At 33.5% G+C, this 25,141-nt stretch overlaps 2 protein-coding genes across 7 annotated transcripts; both read left to right on the forward strand.

Annotated features, from left to right (window-relative positions):
• Positions 1-359: 359 nt before the first annotated feature.
• LOC108904435 (oocyte zinc finger protein XlCOF6-like) lies at positions 360-8,869 on the forward strand. 5 transcript variants are annotated; one of them, XM_018707005.1, is made up of 12 exons: positions 360-502; positions 562-671; positions 959-1,097; positions 1,148-1,306; positions 1,361-1,510; positions 1,571-1,766; positions 1,826-1,967; positions 2,264-2,786; positions 2,953-3,336; positions 5,964-6,127; positions 6,338-6,518; positions 8,423-8,869. In XM_018707005.1, the coding sequence occupies exons 3-12, from the start codon at positions 1,000-1,002 to the stop codon at positions 8,643-8,645; spliced, it is 2,220 nt and encodes a 739-aa protein (XP_018562521.1). In that variant the 5' UTR covers positions 360-502; positions 562-671; positions 959-999; the 3' UTR covers positions 8,646-8,869. The 5 variants fall into 5 exon arrangements, with proteins under 5 accessions (XP_018562521.1, XP_018562512.1, XP_018562537.1 ...); XM_018706996.1 differs by having other exon boundaries at positions 360-671; XM_018707021.1 differs by having other exon boundaries at positions 360-671; positions 1,574-1,766.
• Positions 8,870-16,279: 7,410 nt separating this feature from the next.
• On the forward strand, positions 16,280-23,783 carry LOC108904164 (two pore calcium channel protein 1). 2 transcript variants are annotated; one of them, XM_018706601.2, is made up of 13 exons: positions 16,280-16,383; positions 16,727-16,830; positions 18,004-18,294; positions 18,546-18,859; positions 19,001-19,100; positions 19,160-19,340; positions 19,396-19,614; positions 20,958-21,077; positions 21,132-21,300; positions 21,356-21,526; positions 21,582-21,886; positions 21,941-22,047; positions 22,197-23,783. In XM_018706601.2, the coding sequence occupies exons 1-13, from the start codon at positions 16,293-16,295 to the stop codon at positions 22,365-22,367; spliced, it is 2,343 nt and encodes a 780-aa protein (XP_018562117.1). In that variant the 5' UTR covers positions 16,280-16,292; the 3' UTR covers positions 22,368-23,783. The 2 variants fall into 2 exon arrangements, with proteins under 2 accessions (XP_018562117.1, XP_018562124.1); XM_018706608.2 differs by lacking the exon at positions 16,280-16,383 and adding an exon at positions 16,567-16,621.
• The last annotated feature ends 1,358 nt before the right edge of the window (positions 23,784-25,141 follow it).

Below are 25,141 nucleotides of genomic sequence, written 5' to 3' on the forward strand. Positions count from 1 at the left end.
AGTAACTTATTCAGGTATATGTTCAAAATTTTTTATTTTACAGAAGAACTAAAAAACCACTATTTTTTAAACTGTAGCATGACGTGACAATGACACGCAAATGGCAGCTTAATTTTGATATTTGAATGAACAATGAGATAAAAATATTGAAAAGAGGCAATTTGTACAACGCTTATGTATTGACATGAAATTTCACTTATGCCGCTTGCGAATTATTTACTGCGAAAAGTACGCTGCGCCAATTTCACGCCCGTATGGGTGATCCTTAATGCACTGACACCCATGCATCAATAAATATACACTGCGCACACGCAATCTCTCCGCTAGGTTCATGGTTCGTGCCACAGAGGCACTGCTGTCCGTGCTTCTCCATTACTCCATTATTTCATTTCTCTACCCGTTTGGCTTCGTGCTTCGTGGATTACGGTGCTCAAGTTCAACTTTTTCTTTTAAACGATATTTGTGTTCTGTGGTTGTTAAACTACTTTAAAATTTTAGGAAGGTTTGTTTTGCTTATTTATTTTTGAAGGAAATATATTAATTAGATATTGGTGCCATTAGCAAAATTTATCGACAGGAAAGAACTGGAATTTTCCACGCCTCTTTGTAAGTGAAACGGTTGCTAAACGTTATCACAACTTTACGAAATCTACAACGGTATGAACGAATAGGTTAGTAACTGTTTAAACAGAGGACTAATAATATTGTTACTATTAATAATAATAAACAAGTTTTCTGAATAGTCGAGAATAATTTCTGCTGAGCACGTTCAGAAGGACCAGGTTACTAACCTGATTAAATTCATTTTGACAATTATATTTGATTATTTCCATTTTGAATAAGGGCACATTGCGAACCTAGTATATTTTTACATTCCAGTGATAAGCTTTCCAAATCCCTTACTAGTCTGCAGTTTTTTACTTATTATTATTATTTAATTAAATATTATTTCTTTTAGGCCCAGTGTATGAAAGAGATAATCCTTTGGAATTAGTTAAGATGAATTCACTATTCAATTCGGATGAAAATGAAAGTGGTAGGATTTCCTTGAACAGCAACAACATTATAATAGTTTCCGAAGATGGAACCAGGTGGAGGTAATTCACTTTATTTCTTTGGCAAAATTAAAAATATTTTCTTTTTCCAGTCCAGAGTATGGGTCAGATAAAAACACAATGCCATTACGCGTGGTCAATAATGTTTTGAGCACGATAATGGGAACAAATTCCAGTGAAGTGGCAGATGAAGAAATGCCTTTAAATACAAGAAATGTTATGATTGTGTCTGAGGATTCATCAGAATGGAGGTAAATATAATGTTTTTCAGTAATTTCAAATTAACACAATTTTTTTTATTGTAGCCAAAAATTTATTGCAGTCAATGAAAACCAAGCACCTTTGGCTGCAATTAATGATACAAATGATACTTGGATAGAAGATGAAAAAGAATCACTGAAAGTCAAGAAAGGGGACGGAAATATAAATTATACTGGGTCTGAAAATGGATTGAGGTACTAATAATGTAATAACTAGTTTGACTTATGAGTGTTTATCAATTACTTTTATTTTAGTAGCTCTGTCCCAGATCCTGAACATTTCCAAGATAAAAACACCAAAGAACCTCCAGAAGAATTTTTAAACTCAGATTTATTGAGATGTAGAACTTGCCTTTCCATCGTAGATACCGAAGAAGGTATTCCGTTATATACTCTCGAACCGTCTGGTGAAACGTTGAGAGAGTTACTGATTTACCTCCTTCCGCAAATGGTAAGTACTTTGTTTTTCTCTATATGAAATATACTTTTATGACTTTGTAACTTCGACAGGTTTCTACGGTGTGCGATGAAGATGTAGTTTGCAAACAGTGCAATACGAGCATTAAGTTTTGTGTGGATTTCATCGATAACTGCATAAGAGTAGAAACCGAGTTGCTGAATGAATTCGAGGAAGATCAGGAAGAGGTTGACGGTAAGATATTTGATAATTTCATTGCGCAGTGGCGGTTTATGGAACTAGAGGTAGGTAGCAGTATTATTAAAGAAAAAAATGGTACGCCAATGGTTTTTCTCCCAAATAAAATTATTTTGGTCCTACGATGCATTTCATTAAGGAACACCCTGTTTATACTTTAAAATATAAATTTTTGCCAATTTCTAGTAATCACTTGTGTGGGAGGTCATGGACCAAATGACCGTACATAGAAGCCTCCACGGCCATTAAGAATATACCTTCTGCTAGTATTTAAGTCATAAATCTTTATTTAGAGACCGAAGTGAAGTTCAGACCCCAAGAACCGACCCACGTTACATTAGATCACGACTACATGGTGTCCGAGTTGGTGTTGCCACAATTAAAGACCGAGAACCCCACATTCATGGAAACAGAAGAGTCCGGGACAGCCGGGAATCTGTTAAGCAACGACGACCCAACATTGGCGTCCGCAGACGAGTACCTCTTTGAGTGCTTCACATGCGCACAGACGTTCGAATCGGAAAACGCCTTAGACATCCACGCGAAGGCAGAGCACGGTATAATAAAACAAGCCAACAGGGAGCTGAAGCAGGAGGAGAAGATCTATTACAAATGTAATTCTTGCGAGGTGTTGTTCGCCTCGAAGTCGGCTTACAATCTACACGTACAGGGCAGCCACCCGGAAAAGGGGGTCCAGTCCGCACCGCAGGGCACGTATACATGTAAACAGTGCTGCAATAAGTTTTTCTACCTGGGGGACCTGTTCGAGCACAAAAGGAGGGTGCATGGGTTCAACTGCACTATTTGCCCTGAAAGGTAAGGCCGCCAATGCCCAGGAGAAACTTAAGTGTTAGTTTTCTTCTTACAAGACCTTTTTCTCGATTTCTATGAAACGTCTTCCATAAAATTCCACCACTTAATTTTTTTTCAGTCATTTCTAGACATTGCATAGAAATTTAAAACACCCTCGGCATTTCTATAGGTTCAACGCGAAGGAAGACTTGGACGCTCATTTGGAGACACATCCCGACTTGTACTCCTGCGAAATATGCAACAAGGCGTTTAAAACGAAGAAATCGATGACTAGTCACACGAAGACGCATATCAGCTCTGAAATGAACGATTGTGGGGAGTGCGGTCGCAGCTTTGACACGTTCGAAGAGCTTAATTTGCATTTGGAGCAAGACGACCACTCGATGCTGACGATCATCAAGAAATTTATATGCGAGATATGTGACGCTTGCTTCACGGACAAAAAGAGGCTCAACAAGCACAAGCAGGTCTATCATGACTACATCCGGGAGTACCTGTGCACGGTTTGCGACAAGAATTTCTCGTCCAAGACGAGTTTGGATAGCCACTACAGGTAAGAGAATTTCGGTGTTTTTTTTGTTTTGTTACAGACTCGGAGGCAGATCCTAATATAAAATAATATTTCGTGAATTTTTATTTACGTATCGGAACACCTATTTATACCCCCCAAAATGACTCACGTGAAATAAAAATAAGTTTCTCGAGCCATACTTGTACAATTACCAACGGCGAGCCAAAAAAATAAAAAAACAAAAAATCCGATCATCCAAACAAGAACATGGCGCCCAACGTGGGGCCATGACGGAACGTGAACATTATTTCGTTAAAACAGTCAGTGGCAAAATATTTTTTTAAATAACTTGCGTTTGCATAGGTATGTTGATGTTTCATCATTCATTGACAAAACAGGCGGTTGCTGACTCTCTGTTGTCTTTGCCATCGTTTATTATTTAAGGTCATCCGTTATTAATTATGTGTTGTGTTACGATTGTTGATTACTGTTAATTGGGTATTTGGTGTATTGGAACATACTTTGTCCGTGATTAACGTCAAAATTAATTATCCAGAATTATCAGAGGCAGACAGTTTGTTAACCGAATATTTTGTCGGTGAAAATTAATACAATAAAATTGAATATACGTAGATGGTCAGTAATGTAGTTACAACAAAACAGATTCCACTTTTTGACCCATCCATTCCATTTTTTGACTAATTTGACTCCATTTTATTCGATTTCATTGATTGAATGCGCTAATCCAATTCAATTTGACTCCATCGATATCATTCTATTCCATTTTTTGACCAATTTGACAAATTTTGTCCAATTTGATGGATTTTTTGATCAATTTGAAGATTATTTCAGAGGACAGAACATGTATGATATTGTTTATGTTAGTATGGACATTGACATAAAAAAATTGATCAGCAAAGAGCAAAGATTTTATACGAAACCTTATAGAAAATCCAATGATAGAAATATTAAGAAAAATGCATGATATGAAGCACATGTTGTACTAGTGTGTGTATTCACACATTTCTAATAAAATACCAGTCATAAAAAGGGAAAAAATTGTCCAAAAATTTAATTGTTATGCACCCAATTTTTTTGGTCGAGATTGAACAATTTCTTTGCACAATCTACGATATAAAAGTGTCTATTCGAATATTTTATTGTCCACTGCCATGGTTAGTTCCTATGGGGCATTCCACCCCTATTTACCCTGACCCTTTTCGATTTGGCTGAAACTTTTTTGTTTTCTACCCCATTGAAAACCTCTGAGAATTTTTTCAAATTTTTTTCACCCAACTCAAAAAAAAGTTATGAATTTTTGAAAAAATAGCTTTTTTTAAAAATAACCATAACTTTTTCAAAAATTGAGTTATTGGGACGTTTTTTTTCAAAATTTTTGTTTTTAAATGTACTTTAAAAAAAATAGATCAAAATTATCCAGACCTATCTTCACTGTTTTTTTTTTAATTTCCGAAAAAAAAACGAAAATTTCTCGATTCATTTAAAAAAATTTTTTTCTTATAAAAAACTGACATTCTTTATAAATCCGCAAATTTTTTCAATGGTGTTTTTTCGTTTTCTATTTTTTTTTTATTGAAAAACTTTTTTTTTTCAAATTTAGCTTATTTCACATACCATTTTGAAAATTTTTGAAAATACATATAGAATCCCAAAATTGGAAAAAATATATATGAAAGAAATAATTGAGTAGTAAACATGAAAAAAATTTCGATTTTTTTTAAAAGTTGAGAAAAAAATAGATCGTTTTGAATAATTTTTTTTCGAAAACTACATCCAAAAACAAAGAAAATGAAACAATAAAAGTTGTTATTTGGTCCATTTTCGGATGAACAATGGGCTTTAAAAAAAGACGAGCAACGCATATGAACTCAAATAAATCATTTGAAACCATCCTCTTTTGACTTTTTGAAATTCTATATACATTTTCAAAATAGTGTGAAATAAGCTAAATTTGAAAAAAAAAATTTTTTTTTCAATGAATAAAAAAAATAGAACAAAAAACCACTGAAAAAATGTCAGTTTTTTTATAAGAAAAAATAATCGAGATATTTTCGTTTTTTTCCGAAAATTGAAAAAAAAGCAGTGAAGATAGGTCCAGATAATTTCGATCAATTTTTTTTCAAAAAATATATTTAAAAACAAAAATTTTGAAAAAAAAACGTCCCAATAACACAGTTTTTGAGTTATTTTTTTTTAAATTTATAACTTTTTTTGAGTCAGGTGAAAAAATTTTCACAGGTTTTCAATGAGGTAGAAAACAATAAAAAAGTTTCAGCCAAATCGAAAGGGGTCGGGGTTAAAAGTGGTCGATTTGGCGTGGGATGCCTCCTATATAAAATATGTCTTAGTTTCTAAAAAAATGTAAATGGAAATGTTAAATAACACAGTTATTATTATTAAAGAAATATAAATGGAAATGTTAAATAACACAGTTATTTGTGTGTTATAGATCATCTAAAAGTGCTTCAGTCGAACAAAACAAAAAATCCTCATCAATATATAATTATCATATAATCAATGATTAATTCACAGTCAGAGGTCATTCAACTCTCAAGCATTTTAGTTGAACTATAAACATGGATTCTAGAATCTAAGTATCTATCAGATACTATTTTAATACTGCCGCTACTTTTTATCTTGAATTTCAGGTTGAAACACGCAAATATAAAACCGTACCAGTGCGAGCGTTGCGGTGAAAGATTTGCGAGATTGGATTACCTAAGGAGGCATAACAGTTGCAGCGACTCGACCCAGTGTAAAAAATGTATGAAAGGGCCGAGGAGAAAGTTCCGTTACACAAAGGCAGATGGCGGTAAGTCAGCAACAAAAATGATTTTGTAAAAATGTGATCTTTCAAAGAAATTGCTTCCTTGTAATCACGTCACACTCGACAAAGACCGGCACGTAAAATAAGCTATATTTTATTTAGCACTGATTTTTCAACACACGAAATTTTTGGAAAAAATGGGGTTTTGAAGTGACAGCACCACGACGAGTATAACAAAATTTGTTTTTTTTTCAGAACCGATCAAGTGTAAACTGTGCGGAAAGGTGTTTAAGGACGTGTATCTGCTGAAACTCCACTTAACCACCCACACGAACCTTAGGAGGTTTAGATGTTCCGTGTGCAACCTGACGTTTACGACAAACAAGAACAGGGAGAGACATGAGAAAATACACGACGATCCGTTGAGTAAATACAGGTAAAACGATAATTAATGATGAGACTAAACTAAAATTTCTTCAAACATGTTTATATTTTGCAATAATTTAACTGTTTTAAATACACAGTGTTCCTCAAATTAAAAAAAAATTGTTCGATATCCATATCTAAAACTAGACGATTTTGTATTTAAAGAGAATTTTAATTGCACGTTTTCAACAAATTTAGAAAAGTATTTATAAAGCTCCGAAGATGGTATAAAACAACACCAAAACATTACCTATGAATTAAATGAATTAAACATTGTTGCGTTTTATAAACTATTATCCCACTAAAACAGTTGATATTGATGGTTTCAATCAGGATCACTATTTTTGAAAAACTTCATAAAATAGTTCATAGAAAATATGTCGTAGTGTTCTTGTTCGGTCGCCTGTGGCCCCACGTTGGGCGCCACGCCACATTCTCGTTCGTATAGCGGTTTTTATTTTGTGTTCATGGTTGGCAATTTTGTGGGTATGGGCAGAAATTAACTAATCTACTCCACAAATATGTCAAGGATCAACTTTTCAATTTCTTTATATATACAGGGTGTTAATGAACTTATCTCAGATATTTTTGCTGCATGTCCGTTATGTCATACAATGATTTGTGTTGAGTAAAATGTAATTTTAAAATCTGACTTACCTTAACATTGCAACCTTTTGAGAACTACTGATTTTCATAGAAAATTTCACCATTTGCTTGCACACAAGCTTCAGTGCGACGTATCCAATTCGCTTGCACGTCCTTTCGAATCGTATTACAAGCTTTGGCAATACGATGTTGCAGTTGGTCGATGTGACGAACTTCCATGGAATACACAACAATTTTCACATATCCCCACAAAAGGTCCTAGGACCGGGGGAGGGTCTATCGAGCGATCGGAAAAAGTAATGTTTAGAAAGTTGCGCACTTTCCCAAAAAAGTGAGCGGGCGCTCCATCATGCAGTAACCACATATTTTGCTGAATATTTAATAGCACGTCTTCCAATAACTCCGGCAAACGATTTTGCAAAAAATCTAGATATGAAGCACCGTCTAAACGTCTAGCCAATTCAAAAGGTCCTATTAAAGTGTCATTAACGATACCGGCCCACATGTTCACTGAAAACTGTTTCTGAAAGGCACCGCGACGTATTTCGTGTGGATTTTCGATAGTCCAGTGGTGAGTGTTGTGGACATTACGTACACCATTTCGATTGAAACATGCTTCATCTGTAACAAGTATCTGCGCTGTAAATTGAGGATTTCTTGCATGATCGTGAAGCAATCATTCGCGGAAACCTCGACGTAGTGGAAAATCCTCTGCAGTAAGCACTTGAATATGTTGAATATGAAATGGGTACAACTCGTAATGTGCGCCACACAACAGGATGGGAAATATTTACTTGCTGTGCAATATTTCTGGTGCAGGGGCACGTCGTTCAGGATATCTTGCATGGTACACTTGACAAGCTCCGTGGGCATTTTCGTTTGCTTCGCCATAAATTATGAACATGTAACATTCGCGATTGCTAAATACTTCCGCCATTTTCAAAAGAAAACTTGGAAATACGGCTATTAAATGTACTCTCGAAAAACAGTACAGCAATCACTACAACAATGTATTACAAACTGACTTTCGAATACAGTCTGGCTTCATAAAAAACCTACAAACTCGTAAAAAGTGTTACAGAATTTTTTGTCAGTACTCGCCGCGATAAAATACATGCATTTCAGCAGTTTCAAAACAGTTTTAACCACATTTTTAATTAGCTTTTTTCTCTATGACCTTAAACTTCAGATACAAGTTTGTGAATCGGTTAACTCAGTTTTTGCTCCTTTTTCACCCCTTTAAACTTCTGACATAAGTTCATTAACAGCCTGTATACGAACAAAAAGAACCGTTGCGATTAATTTCAGGTGCACGGTCTGTTGGAAGCGGACGCAGAGCCAAGAGGAGTTGGACAGTCACATGTTGACCCACGAGAAGAAATACCAGTGCCACGTCTGTCACGAGTCCTTCGCTCGAGTGTATCTGTTGAATTATCACGTGTCGGAGGTGCACGCAGACGACGAGGATGTCGAGAAGGAGAAGCAGATCGTTTTCACTGAAGGTTTAAAGGAATATTTAGTCGAGTATTAGTAATCCTAGTTTATACTAACTGGTTATCTTTATTTTTTGTTCTTTAATAGTTCGTTTATGTGTCATCACGGTTGTACCGTCTGATGCATTGAGTAGAAACGGTAAATTGTAAAAATAAGAACGCTGTGTATAAATAGTTTTATACAGTAGGTTTTTTGTTTTACTTTGTATTTGTACCTTAACGGTTCACAAGTTTTTGAAAATAAAGTATGTAATTAGATATTGAGGAGGTTTTTATTTCAATTTGATGTTTATTAATAAAAATAAATTATTTAAAAACTTTTGTTTTTACATTTTTTATCGTAATTTTTTATACCCCGCCAACTCATTTTTAGGAAGCCATTGTCTCACATTAAAAAAATATTTTTTTTTTAATAAAATAAACTATAAACAGTAGCAAGTCATCCAATAGAACTCTAAATAAATGAAAATTAGTCAATATAATATTCACTCATCTGATTTTCACCGCATATGACATACTTGAAATCTTGTTTCTCACTCCGAAGTGGTTTTTGATTAAGATTCAATATTTATCGGTTGACTTTATCCATTTAATGTCGTCTCTTTGCAGCCTTACCGTTTTCTTACAAAAACTAAGCTGTAACCAAATGAACTTTCTTGATTCGTACACTTTTTCTCAAACTGTCGCACAGAAATTTAATAATGAAGACACAAACATACCATACCATCATGAAAATGTCAAATAAACAACATTGAAAAATGCGAGAATTCCCAACATTAGCCCAGAAGTCGGAGATTTGTGCGGGAGAGAGGACGACATATTATTCAGTAGGTCGCATGGAACGACGTACATTGGTGACACTTAACCACCATTCAGTGCAGGAATGAGGAAAACCTCATTAATTAGAGGGATGATCAAACACTGACTAGTATCAATCTCGCACATTGATTCAAGCCAAAGTTTCCACCCTACCATACGCACAGAGAGGTTGCCTAATTCCTCTCTACGAATATAGCTGATCTACTGTATTACGGCAGTGGGGATCGAACTTGCGACAGTGGCATTGATCCATTCAAGTATTGACGCTTTGAACTGCTCGGCCACCTACCGACTAGTTGGCTTAAAGCGATAGGTAACGAGTAGCAACACACCCTTTTCTTGAATAGCAATGTTAATTTTTTATTTCTCAAACAATGTTTCTCTATAAAAGTTCTCTTTGTGAGCATAGAAAACATCCCCTGAAAAACTGTATAGGCCATATTTTTTCACCATCCACAACTCGTTAGTTAAAACCTTATAGTTCACCCATAATGAGAGATATTGTAAAATTTTATCAAGAAAAATTGTTTAGAATTGAACTTTATGGTCGCATACTAATTTTAGGGGCGGCTGGAGAAAATAAATTATTTTTTTTAATCAAAATATGTAAATAATCTCAGTAAATTACAAAAAAACATTACCAGGATTTGTTTAATTTTTAGAAAAATATTAAAACTATTTAAATTCGAGTAGTTCATTCAAATTTTGCATGAAATTTAAAATTTTAGAATATTTTAAATGTTTAAATTAACAAAATTTTATAAATAAATTTCAGAAATAACTCCATTTTTTCAATATATTAAAAATTACTTGAAATTTTCATAAGTAGGTATAAATAATTGAAATATTTCATATATATATACAGGGTGTCGCGCTTAAATATGATACAAGCCTGTAACTTCTTTATTTTTTGGCCAGTTTCAAAAATTTTTATTTGGGAATGTAGAATAAACAAAACCATCTAACTGCTGTTTTTATTTTATTAATGCAATTCACGGCTAATTAGTATGCGTTTTCTTGACATCAAAAAAGCTGATTGGTATTAGCGATTTTTTTTCCAAAAAACTACGTATTCTCATTCAGCATCTCTTAAAATGTCTTACCACCAAGTTTCATCAAATTCGATACATCTTCAGGCGAGCACTCCATGATGTGAAAGTAATACAAGCCTGTAACTTTTTTATTTTTTGGCTGATTTCAAAAATTTTTTTATGGAATGTAGGGTAAAAAAATTTTATCTAACTGTAATACTGCTGTTTTTTATTAATGCAATACACGGACAACTAGTGCTCATCTGAAAATGTATCGAATTTGGTGAAACTTGGTGATAAGACATTTTAAGGGATGCTGAATAAGAATACGTTACGTAGTCTGTTTTTTGGAAAAAAAAGCTGTTACCAATTAGCTGTTTTGACGACAAAAAACACGTCCTAGTTGGCCGTGAATTGCATTAATAAAAACAGCAGCACTACAGTTAGATAGTTTTTCTATCCTACATTCTAAAAAAAAATTTTGAAATCGGTCAAAAAACAAAGAAGCTACAGGCTTGTATCACATTTAAGCGTGACATCCTGTATATTCAAAACTCATTAGTTAAAATCTTGTATCTCACCGATAAGAAAAGGTATTGTAAAATTTTATCAAAAAAAATTGTTTAGAATCAAATTACAGACTAATTTTAGGGGCAGTTGGAGAAAATAAATTATTTTTTTTAACATTTACAGTTTTTAAATCAAAATAAATAATCTACGTAAATAGCAAAAAAAAATTACTAGGATTTGTTCAATTTTTTGAAAAATATTAAAACCCTTTGCATCACAAATTTATTTAAATTTAAGTACTTAATTAAATCAAATTTTGTATGAAATTTTAGAAATATTTTAATAGTTTAAATCAATGAAATATCAGAAATAACTAAATTTTCTCAATAGATTCAAAAATTCTTTGAAATTCACATAATTGAAATTTCAGTATATTTAAAGAAATATTTTTTTAATGTAATTTAACTATGCAATTACTTCAAATCCATTTAAAACAGGGGAAGCGATTTTATTTAAGTTCATAATATTTTAAATTTCGTAATTTTAGAGAAATTTCACTGCTGTCTCACACAACATTAACTGTTACGATATTAAGCATAAAATAACCTACTGATGAGGTAAGTATATATATTGTGTCTTGGGTCCCTTTCTATAGAAATTGGGGACTGATTTGAAACTATCAGCGATATCTGACCAATTGATTTGCGATCTTATACTCGCTGAATAGAAGGCAGAAAGTAGCTACCTATGTGACAATAATTTAAGTAGCAGAGTAGGTAGTTATATTTAACATAGTTTGAAACTGCTGCAGAAACAATGACATTTTATTTTTATTTAATATCATTAAACTATAGTGAGTAAATGGTATAATCTGTTAATTTTCCTCAATGTATAGTGTAGATACTGCTTTAACTCTAATTATTTGTTCAGCAGAGTTATAGAAGTTTTGATAAAAGGTGTTGGTTGCTATTCATTAGTCTTTCAGATTTTATATCAAGTTTCATATGTTAGACATAAAGGGTAAAAAGTTAACTAAATTTTCGGTAAAATTGGTAGTAAGTGGCGCCCTCATAATTTTTCAAGTTCCTAGCCTACATATTTTCAGAATAATCGCAAAAAAGCGATTTAAAATTTTAACTTTCAACACCCTATATTTCCGAAACTATCATAACTTTCGGATAAGGCATGTTTGCGCCAATGGTCACTATTTCACGTGTAGTATCTTCAGCTTTCGATTTTCCCATTGTTAATGAATCATCCTGTATGTAAATCCGACACTGCAATACGCGAAAGATGAGTGCATTTAAAAAGATTTTCTTTTATTAAAAATAATATTGATACGTTTATTTCTCTCAACTGCTTCGAAAATTTGAATAAAACTCTATAAATAATTAATCTTAATAACGTTCGGAAATGTTTCGAGTTTATCAAAATGAAATTATAATTTTTTTTTCTATATCTTGGAAAATTTGAGAAGCTCATTTAGAATCAGCCCACCCTGTGAACATATGAATACATATTTGATATAATAATTAATAATTCTTTTATTCCCTAGACTAGTATTTACTACTGATTACAGGTCATTTCCTGCTGCAAACCATTTCGCGCCAATAGAAATGGTTCAGTGATTCCCACAATGAAACACAATAACTGTGTCACACGGACACAGTTATTAAGGGGGCGATTTAGTATGTATATTTTTACCGTGTAACAGAGCTTCAGATGAGGACACAAATCATCGAAGAAACTAACATAATTGAATATTATTATATATCAATGTATTCGCAATGATTCCCGCTAGTGAGTGAGATAAATTTCAATGTTCATGAGAACAGAAGAATAATTTAAATAAATGCCAAAGTACCTCAATTTTAACCATACTGTTAGTCTGACAATATATTGCATTTACGACGGAACTAAGTCAGGCACAATAACCAAACTACTTCACTCACTAGAACGGACACTTAGGATCATTTGTATTTAATTTTCAGATTAATATTTATTAACAATTCTATAATTTGTGTCCTCAAGTAAGATGACAACATTTTACACACGACTCCATGTTTATTCTATATTTAAACCAGAATTTTAGCGGTTTCTATCTTCTACAAGAATTTGTAAATATAATTAGTTTGTATAATCTGTCACAGGTGTCGCTACCCTTGAAAATGAAAGCGAAAACACAGAGTTGGTTTATTGTAAATTGTATTGGCCGAGAAATAGTGAAATTTCTGGCGTTTTTAGGTACTGAAATCTTTAAAAGTAAAACGTGTAGAACAAAAGTAGGGGTAAGCACAAAAATAAAATCCTTGATGTTTTGTTTATTCATGGTTACCGTTTAAATTTACCCAAATAAAATAATAACTAAAAAAAAGCGTTTGCAAAACATGCGTTTGCTATTATCCTAACCCCACATTTTAACAATTATTTTCACGTACTTATAAAAAGTAAACAATTTTATATGTAGGACTAAGCAAGTAAATGTTATAAGAATATTTACATGTGGAATTATATATAAAAAAGATAGTATTTTCGTAGATTTCAGTACCTAAAACCTTAATGGTTTGATCGTTTTTTGCACCTGTTTATTCGTTTTACTGCGGCCGGCGTCTTTGAAAATACTCAGGTGGCATGACATAACATTCCTATTATTTGATAAGCTTTAGATTATTCAGTTATTAAATGTTTGAAATTATTTGTCTTTGCGGAAAACACTATTTACAGAATATGGGACCCATAATGGTCTGATATTATCTTTGATATATAAATATGGGTAATATTTTAAAAGTAGGTAGGTACCTAAGTAATAAGATTTTGTAAAGCTTAAGTAGTACGAAAATATAACGCATAAAAAACCAATAATATGTACTAATTTTTCTTTATTAAGAATAAAGATTAAATTTTACGTACAGGGTGTCCCACATAAAATCGTTATTTATATTGTAGCCTTGGTAGTTTCAAAATAAATTTACAGCTTAAAAATTGGTCTGGCTCAGGTAGATTTCTGTTTCAATCTACAAATCAGTAGCTACTTACCGATAAGAAGGAAACCACTAGTCTAGTCGAGAAGTGAGTTTTTTTTGCGAAAAATAGTTATTGTAATCCTAAAAATATGGTTGTTAGTACATTGGATTCGGAATTATATTCAGAGAAAGAAGTATTTTTAAATTTATCCGCAATTAAAAATAGCAATTGTTATAAACAAAAAACGAAGAGAAAAAAGGGAGTCTCCGTTTTTTAACTATAACTAAAAAAATATTGAAGATAGCTGAAATTTCAAAAAAGATCCTGAAAGAGGAGAAAATTTCAGCAAAATAAGTCAGGAATTGTAGCTCCATTATTTATAATTTTAATTTGACGTTGAAAATATAGCTCCGCGCGGCGGCGGCGGTTTCCGCGTCGTCGCGTCGCCGCCAAGCAAAGTGTGCAACACAAAATAATTTTTTTATAGTATTCAATATTAATTTAAAAATCTAAATAAATTATAGTGTCATCTAGACACTTGAAGGAACACAGCCCAGTTGGAAAATAATTTTTAACTTGACTTATGTTAAAGTTATTCAATTGTTAATGAACTAATTTTTCGTGGTCCTAATCTTTCATAAAACTTGTTGTAAAACTTTAAATAATGTATCTAAAATTTTTTTTCTTTCTGGGAGGTCTTTTTATATACATAATAAACAAGATTCCGTTGTAAAAGTTTATAAAAGTTTTTTCATTTGTTTATAATGATTTTTTAAAGTTAACAAAAAATGAAAAATCCGGGAAATGTTATAAATTTTTTTTTTACCAAATGTTTGATTTTAGTTGTTTTTCTATTAATATATTGCGTTTATTAGCTTAGCTAAAAACTTTTTAACGTTATTTGTTTATAAATTTGTTATAAACAAATGGACAAGTTTAATATTTTTGAAACATTTTTTTTGCCATTTTATTGTCTTGGTAATCTGTTTTTTAAAAACAAAAATTTTTCTTAAATAAATTTTTTAATTGTTTATAATCGTAATTTCCCTGGGAACACGATGGTGCAATTATTTTTTTGCTACTTGCCGTAGTTTACGAGATATTTGCGAAAAACCTTATTTTTTACGGGTTTTTTGACCTTTTGACCCCTTGCCTGATCACCTAGGTCAAAAATGTTTGCGGATTCGGATTCCTGAGGGTCGAAAACATATTTGCGCCCAGGTTTGATCGACAGAGGAAAAAATGGAGGTTCAGCCTTCATTTCAATGGACTAAATACATACAGTAATATTATATATATATTTTATGCCTATACATATTATTCTCCAAACGCAATTAGTAGCAAGATTCTATATATTTTAGTAATTAAGCAGTGTTTTTAAGTTAAAACGACTCGTCAAAGTAAAAAAATATTTCAGGTTAGGTATATATTTTTTTTACTGAAAATAGCAGTTAATTTACATTATCGGATTGTTAATGTGAAAATATAAACATTAGACTGTTGACTATTCCATGTTATACGTGTTTTAAGGTCACTTTTGAAGAAGAAACTACATGTAATTTTAAAAACCGTATTTCTGTTTTTATAATGAAGGAATAGTAATTATAAGATTGTTTAAGCTTATTAACTAAAAATTATTGCCTACTCAATAAAAAAATATTATTGTCCTCGATAATCTATTACTGATTTACTCTCTTTCCTTATAAGATTGTATGTACAAAAATTGGAGCCGTTCCTGAAAAATCGGACGAATATCCGGTGCAGCAGAATTATTAGACTTGAAGCGTTGGCCGCTAGAACAGCACCTGCCGGGGTCCCGTTTCGTGACTCACGCTGGGCAATATTTTTTGTACAAAATCCCGTCCTTAAAGTATAACGAGATCCGTTTGTTTTATATACAAACACAAACAATAGGTGTTTTCAACAGAAGAATCAGGTCATTTAAAAGTTATTAGTGCAATAAGTGTGTTTATTGCTACCGCATTTCTGATCAATAAATACTAGTGAATCATTATTATAATAATAAATGTTATTACGACATTGTACAAAAATTTGCCTCTTAGAAAAGTAATTACTTGTTCCTGTAAAAAAAATTATAATTGCAAGTATAACCATTCAACCAAAACGAGTACAATATTTCAGTATTTATTTTAAAGCTTAGTAATAAAATAATTAATGCATTTTCTAATATTGAAGGAAAAGTACATGCAAATAATTGGGTAATTAATTGGAAATTAATAATTTTTAAATAAACGTTTTCCTGGCGGTGTACCTCAAGCGTATGCAACCTCTTATACGCAGTGTCGTAAAAATGACTAAATTTGTTCTATTTTGACAGTTTCTAATTGGTTCCAAATATAAATGGCTTCCAACAGGGAGTCTCCTGACGATGATGGATATAAACGAATTGCTGAAGACATCCACAATGTTTCCTACGGCTCTAATGTCACAAGTAAGGGTAATTTAACTTTCACGTTTCTTATTAGTTCAAGTTTTTTTTATCTAAATTGAGGTTAGAATATGAATCTTATGAACATGACATATAAAATTCAGTTTCGCTCACTGTGTATTTTATTTTATATTTTTTACTGATAAGAACTTCATATTTACTTATTACTTATTTACCGGCAACACAGTATGTACTTGGATCTTTATGGTATGAAACGTGTGGGAAAGAGCTATGTTTCTTTGTACGTTTGTAAATATAATTAAAATAACACTTACTTAGCTTTTTTAAATATAACCAATACAGTTTAGTTAAACACTAGAGTGCAAACAATAATTCAAATTTGCAGATCCCATCGATGAAATGGGCAGCAGGTCGAGCCTTAGTCGAGATGACAATTCCGAGACTGACCACTGGGAGATGAACTACCATGAGGCGGCTATTTTTTTGGAGGTATGTACCCAAAATTGTATTAATTAGTGTTTTAGTTCTTTTCAAAATTTGATTACAACGTTTTTCTTATTTGATTTTTGCTAATATGCTTGTATACATATACAGGGTGTACCAAGTTATAGCTGTAAAAGTAAATAGAAAAATAAATAAAGTTCAAATATTTTTTGTCAAACAAATCATAAGAACATGTTATTTGGAATTTTTGAATATTTGTTTAGCAGTTTTTTTAACTGAAATCTAATACAATATAAAATTGTGCTTTTTGTAACATTAATTTTAATGATTTAAAAAAAATTTCTTAGTACTAAGGCATTTTGGGAAGTAAAGATTAATGTCGTGTTAGCTTGTATGGTTTTCATTTATCATATTAACGGTTTGTACATCAGAAAAACTAAAGCGAGTCTGTCATATCTAAATAAAATGCATAGAAAATATTTCAAAATGTGGTAGATACTCCACAATATCAGATAATTTACAAAAATACTTTAACAATCTTACTAAATTCAAGAGGTTTTTTTTCTACTTGTTATAATTTAAAAATATTCTCTGACAAACTTATTGTTATCTTAATTATTTTAATTGTTATTTAAACAGTAATGTGTCATATTTGCATAAGTAGATTGTATGCATTCTAGGACTGATACAGAAATACATTTTCCACATGAAAATGTGCCCAATCTGAAAGTGAACCTCGCTATCTCTCTTAAATAAATAATTTTGAAATATCTAAACAAGAGTTATTTATTTTATTCTGTTTTATATAAGTGAAATTTCTTATATTTGAAACTTTTTTCCACATGAAAACCTGCCTAATTAGACTTTTTATTATATCTAACCCGTCAAATTTTATTCTTTATGATTAATTGCTTTACTTGCAGATTAAATATTAATCTTGAAGCTCACCGATGATAAATCTTTGGCGTATGTGGATTTATAAGTCAGAGATAGTGATGTAAAAGTAATACGGATTGTAGACTTACTGAAAATGACGTAATAGTCTATCAAGTTTGACGTCATTTATTTTGATACAAAATTTTATAACGTAATTAAAAGCATGCCTTTATAGACATAGAACAACTGCAGCAAATATTTTTAACAAATTTAATAAAAGTACCATTTTACATAATCATAAAAATTATTAAGGGTACCACGAATCTTTAAATTTTTTTTAAGGAAGGCGAAAACAATGAAAAGTTCGACTCCCACCCCCGACACCCGTCAGCGTTACCTGCCTACCTCTTAGTTCACAACTCCTGGTACTACGGCCTTGACCTTTTATTCTCGATCATCCTGTTGCTTTTGGCCATCGTAGAGAACCCTTCGTTACAAAAATTCGAATTTCCTGTCGGAATCCATGGGACTTTGGAGCTGGTAGCTCTGGGTGTTATCGGGGTAGAGCTGGCGCTTAAACTGAGATGGATAGGGTGGACTACTATTTTGAGGCACAAGCGCACCATGGTTAAGGCAAGTATAAAATATTACAATGGAGTTCAGACTAATGAGTGTTGTATTTTTGTGTTAACTTTTCTAGAAGTAGAAATAGAATAGTGTTTTCTCCTGTTTTCATACATAATGTAAAAATTTTACCTGCCCTCTGTTCAATTTAAGTTTTAATCACTATTATAAGTGTTTTTTGTTCATTGACCGATTTTAACGTCAAAATTGTCGAAACGTTGCATAAATTCTGCTGTTTATTAGTTATTTCAAAATTGCAGTGCATAACGCTAACCATAATGGTCCTGGAAGCGATCGCGGTCCTAATCCGACAGTCGTCCCATTTCCGCGTAACCAGAGCCCTACGACCCATCTTCCTGGTAGATACCAGGGCCTGCGGTGCCGTTAGGAGATACATAAGACAAATTTTACAGTCACTACCGCCTATATTTGACATGCTAGCCCTCCTTCTATTCTTTGTCTGTATCTATGCTTTACTGGGATATTTCTTGTTTGGGGACTACGAGACGAACCTGTACTTTAAAACCTTAAGCGACAGCTTCGTTAGTATGTTTGTCTTGCTAACCACTGCGAAGTAAGTATTATTTTCGTTCTTCCTCATTTTGTTAGATGGATATGTCGTAAATTGTTTTAAAATAATCTGTGTGGCGTTTCTAGTAAATTTGTTTTAATTTCTCGTACTTTAATTGATAATTTATACTAATAAGTGTCTCAGTTTTCCCGACGTAATGATGCCGGCTTACGCCTACTCCAAATGGAATGCCGTTTTCTTCATAAGTTACATTTCAACGGTACTCTACGTACTTATGAATTTGGTAGGTTCAATATACTATATCCGGCCGATCGCTTAACTTACAGCGGGTTTAATTTGTAGATGCTTGCCGTAGTGTACGAAACGTTCACGGGAATCGAAAAGGATAAGTTCCGCAAATTGTTACTTCACAAAAGACAAGCCTGCAAACTCGCCTTTAGGCTACTAGTCAGCAAGCAGTCGCCGGATAGCGTGCGATTCAAGCAGTTCCAAGGGTTGATGAGATATTACTCGCCGCAAATAAGTGAGTGTGGGAAAAATATATTTTGTATTTTTTGCAAAAAACTTGTTTCTTTAAGGTCAAAGGGACGTCGTTTTAATATTCCGACAACTGAACGCGTCAAACACCGGTCTCCTAACTCAGGATGAATTTTTAAACATCTACGATGCCATCACTTTGAAGTGGAGAATTAAGGATCCTCCCGATCTATGGTTTACAGCCGCGTGGCCACCGTTGAGGATGTTTTGTCGTGCGGCAAGAACTACGGTTACCTGGAAGTATTTCGAGCACATTGTATGTAAGTACCTTGCAAATTTACGTAATCCAGATAATATCTGATAATTGGTAGTGATACTTCTTAATTCCACTGGTTTTATCTACTTGTCAATGTTATTTTTACACTAAACTTCATATACGATTATCTACAGAATTTAGGGAATTTTTTTAGGTAAACACATGTAGCGACAAAGAGGACAAAAATGTTATAAATATAAAGGGCGTAACTTTAAGGAGGCCAGTTTTTTAGAGGGTATAAGCACTGTTTTTTTACAAACAGACAAATGAATTATGATTTATTTTTTAAACTGCGCTTAAACTCTTGTCTACGCCTTCACTGGGCAGCACCCAAACTCGAATGTATGTGCGCTTTTATCCGTGTTTCCTAATGTTAACCTTTGAAGCCAAATGTATGAAACTAAAGGGTTGGCAGAGGGTGAAACTGCAATGGAAAATAATTTTGTAAAAACCGATAGGTTTCGAGTGATTTTGCGACGTGTTATTTTAAAGTCACCATATTTTTTTGAGGTATATATTGCGTCTAGTTTCTTTTTTTTTAATGTAATAAGTAGTCGAGTTATAAGTAGTTTCTTAACCCTTTCGCTGCGCAATACGTCTGAACGTAGCTACCGCGCCGTGCGCGAAAGTTTATCGCGTGCGAATATATACGTCTGGAGCAGTTAGACCACTTATAGTTTTACATTATGTTGTGGTAAATTACGATTTACGATAAATTTTACGATTTTATTTTGAATAAAATACAGTATATGTACTAAATAGAAACTGAAAGAAACATAAACAATCTTGGTATTATTACCAGTACCTCTTTCCATAAAAATATTTGTCACAATCGGTATAAGCTCGCCCGCAAAATTTCGCCTTACCAATTGCAATAACCGAGTCACCAATGCGCATGGTTGCGAATATATACGGTTTGAGCAGCCTGATCCAATTCTATTCATGCGAATTAATCCGTCTGGAGCAGTTTGAGCCCTATAAATTTTTAGCGAATATATACGTCTGGAGCAATAAAAGGGTTAAAATGCATTTTAATTCTCGCACACGCTGTAATATTCATGTATTACAAATACATGAATTGTAGACAACCTAGAGCGCATGTGCAGGGAGATAGTGCGAATCAACGGTGACAAAGCTAAGGAATGATTTTCATTGGTGCAAGCCACCAACAGGTTCCGGTGGTGTAGGTCTGTTGTCTAATTAGCGATCATTAAGAGGGAAGCGACGATGAAGGCGGTATATTAAGTGACTAAGGAAGCCTCTGTATAAATATGACCCCCACTTAAGTTACGCTCTGTATATATTTACTGGTATAAAAAAATTCTGTTCATTTTTGTTTCTTTCTAGATGTCTTGATAATAGCGAACGGTTTGGCGATGTTGATTCGGGTAATGGAACCAGCGGATTCATTGCAAAGCGGTGCTAGAAACTTTTGCGCTTCGTGGGACACGTTTTTGTTTTTATCTCGTAGGTTTTCTCGGTCATATACTTTTCAAATCATTAAAATAAATGCTTTTTTAGTATTCTCAGCAGAAGCAACTTTGAGGATAGTAGGATTGGGTTGGTCGGAGTATATTTCGTCGGGTTGGAACATATTCGATCTCTCCGTTACGCTAATGGCAACGGCCGGTTCTCTGCTGATTCTGACAAAACCCACCGCAACTATAGTTGTCGTCCTACGACCACTGAGGTATTAAAACACCGTGTATAAGCTTTATTAGCTATGTAATGAACGTTTTTCCCAGGTTACTAAGGTTATTTAAGTTGAAGAAGCGATATCGAGACATCTTCGGCACGTTAGTGCTTCTATCGCCACTGATGTGGTCCACAGCCGTGGTAATGATGGTCATGTACTATTTTTTTGCCATTATCGGAATGGAGTTGTTCTCGCAGTACGACCTGAGGAATTGTTGTGTGTAAGTTAATGTCTTTATATTCCGCCGCTTACCAGACTTACTTAAATCGTTCTAGTAACTCCACGGTAGAAGACTTCTACAAGTACAGCTCCAACAGCAGCACCAGCGGCATCGGGTATTACTACTTAAACAATTTCTCCAACCTATTCGTATCGGGGGTTACACTGTTCGAGTTGACGGTTGTGAATAACTGGTTCATAATAATGGACGCTTACGCTGCTGTCTCGCATCCGTACTCGAGGGTCTATTTCATGATGTTCTACCTCTTCACCATGGTCGTTCTGACTATAGTTGTCGCTTCGGTTTTGGAGGCGTTCCGGTTTAGGATCCAGTACAAGAAACAGACCTCCAAAAGGGACGGTAAGTTCATGTGACCCCAAACAGACGTTCGATGCTATTCGGTGATTTTTTTAGAGGAACAAATGTTACACGAGGAAGTTGTCGTCGATTGGAATTCACTTCAGAGGCAGGTGCAGGATGCGAAGCTGCTGGAAACGCTTCAAGTAGACTTCATAATAGGGGTAAGTAGCGGTTTTATATTTGTCAATTTAATGAAAATAAGCAGGCGACACATCGGTCAGAAGTTCCGTGCTGCCACAATTAGTGAACCGCTGAAACAGCACAGATGCTCCGATTTAAGCTTTGGATTGATTTTTTAACTCATTTGAAGGGCGTGGTGTCGTATATCGGAAGGAGGAGGAGAACGAGGGACGTTTTGCAGCGTCACATGTACATTACCGAGATATCTCAGTGGCTGCAAGACGCCGAGTTGGAAGAGAGAAATGACATTAACAGCATAATCGACGAGGCGCAGATCAACGCACGTTTAATCGCAGCTTAGACTTTCGCTAAACAGTAACAACTGCTTCCGCAGGCTTCGAGTGAAACTTTTTCCAGTATTATTTTAGCCTGTCTTTCTGTGTTAATTTATTTTAAAAGTTACCGTTAGGGTGAAACTTAGAGTGATACGTTGAGATTATAGATTAGTGTAGTTAAATGTAAATAGATCCGATGTATAGGTAATTTATATAAAAATAGACCCGTTGGAATATGACCTATGATGGAAAGAAAGTGGGAGACCCGGCCCCTTTTTTTAAGGGGATATTCAGAACGAGGAGAAAAAATTTAAAGCGTCTTACATTGAAAGATAGACACAAACACATTCCAGTAAGGTTGTATTTCCAAAGGTCATATACTATAGCAATAGCCATCCGTTCCCCTCTTCCCCCTCCCGATCCTACTAAAGAATACGATATTCTCGTACGAAAGGGTAATCTGTCTCAAAACTCAAGCAAAATTAAAGAACGCCCTATTTTTGAAATAATCAAGTATCACGTAGTAACATAGTTATTTTAATGTATAAATGTAGGATATTAATTACACTAAAGCAGTATTTATTTTTTTTGTTAATTTATTAAATTCTAGGTCTTGTAAGGAACGATTTGTATTATTCCAAGTCTTAACATATTTTTAAACGGAAACAAACTGGAAAATTTGTTTGCCATTAATTTTGTGTACAACGACATTGTTAGGTGTCGAGGATGCTAAAAGTAATGGTATACCGTTTCTTCTCCCACATAACTACAAATCACGGCTCATGACAATGCGAGTGGTCATAGTTTGTAAATGAGGCATTTTCACGGGATAGTTTGCAAGAATTTTCATGATGCAAAAGATTTTTGAATGAATTTGTAGAAAAAAAGATTACAATCGGGGCAGCCAACCTTGAGATCTTGAAAAGGGTTGCACGTGTAAATGCAAAATATATTCTATTTGAAAAACTAATTTTTCTTTGTATTTAAATTTTAATTCGGAAGTAATGTACGATTTTTCAAACTTCAAACGATTATGAAAAAAAATATTGCAAATATATGTGAACCCTTTTAGAGATTGGTCGCCCCCATTTTTATTTTTTATTTCGCTAATTTCATATGAAATTTTTTCATTGTGGTAGTTCTCTACTGTGTCTAGAAATCACCCCCTAAAATCAAACCACTTTCATTTTCGTAAGTCATCACTGGTACTGATATATTTCTTGTGATTTTTTTTTTCGTCCGCTATTTATAATTTGAAATTAGAGCAGCTAATTAGTTTTGAAAATACTGTCACTATATCTAATATGAATATGATATGAAAATCGTGAATGAAAAAAATTGTGGTTAGAGCGTTATATTGTTCCAATTTGAAGGTGTTATATTTTTACTTTATAAGAATAATGTCATTTAAATCAGTGGCGGCTCGTGATATTGAGAATAGGTGAAGTATATTCATTGACAAAAAAGAAAAAGAAAATTTTCAAGGTCAAACGGCTTTAAATGAATCTGGAAATTTTTAATTGCATTTACAATATTACCGAAAAACTGACGTTCGTGAAAAGGATTTTCATTTAGATCTTATAAAAAATAGGAATATTAGTTTGGCTTGTGGACTTCTGCGAACATTAACCCACGCTATACATGTATATTCCAAAGAAGCTTTCTGGTTACGACAACCTTGCGTGACGGTCCCAAAATTGTTAAATCTCTTTTTATTCCACACGCCTGACTTTACACCCACAATTAACACAGCATACAGAAAAGTCTTTTTGAATAAACACTCAAACAACCACTTATACTCCGAATACCATTCATTCCGAAACTCCCGAGCGTACACATTGTCTTTTGACTTTTTTTTTTTCCATATCGAAAGAATAAGGCACGGGTCTCGCAATTTAAAAAATCATTTTTGTCCACAATTTTCCAATAAAATACGTACTGGATCATACATAGGAAACATTTCTAGTTTCTACAATTATTATACAAAAGAAATATTAACAAAGAACCGTTATAATCGTGCACTGAGCGACGCATATCGTATAAACTATTAAAGGCAGGCAATGGGCGATTACAATGCTGCTTCAATATCCACGTCACTCGTTCCCTCATACCGTAGTTTGCTCCCGTGTTGGCTGCCTCGTTGCCATCACAATACAGTCTGATTTCGATCTGCGTCACTTGCCTATACTATATGTTGTATGGTACGAGGTTGATTTTTGCGCTCAACGAAGACAATGTTTTTTTAGAAGGCGTTCACCGCGCAACTATTCTATTTATTTCTGCTTATTAAACAAACAAACACAATACATTTTCAATATAGAATTATACCTAAATTATAAAATTTATATAAAATTAAAAATAATTTTAAATTGCGCAAATTTTACGTGAAGCGGAGCATCACCTGACGAGCCGCCACTGATTTAAATTTTTAGTTTTTTTCATATTGCGTTCCAGTTCTTAATGATCTTTGAAACAAACTAGTCATGCATTGTCATCCCTTCCAACTGGATTTTTTGTTGGGGTGTAGGTATGTCATAAATATGTACAGCCGTGGACAATAAAAAGTTTCCATTGTAAACGCCTTATGGTTCTGCATAAAATAGGTGCCCATTCACATGGCACGGATTCGGTTATTTTATAGAATCGATAAAAACAATGAATGTATGGTGGCGGACAGTTTTAATCTGCATGTTCAAACGATAGAACCTCGATACAATGAATTTAACTACAGTTTTGGATAAATTATCGTGTCGAAAAACATACCATGTGAATGGGCGGTTAGTTACTTTTTCATTGGAAA

The sequence above is a fragment of the Anoplophora glabripennis genome, unplaced genomic scaffold (assembly GCF_000390285.2).
Source record: "Anoplophora glabripennis isolate ALB-LARVAE unplaced genomic scaffold, Agla_2.0 scaffold13, whole genome shotgun sequence".
Lineage (NCBI taxonomy): Eukaryota > Metazoa > Arthropoda > Insecta > Coleoptera > Cerambycidae > Anoplophora > Anoplophora glabripennis.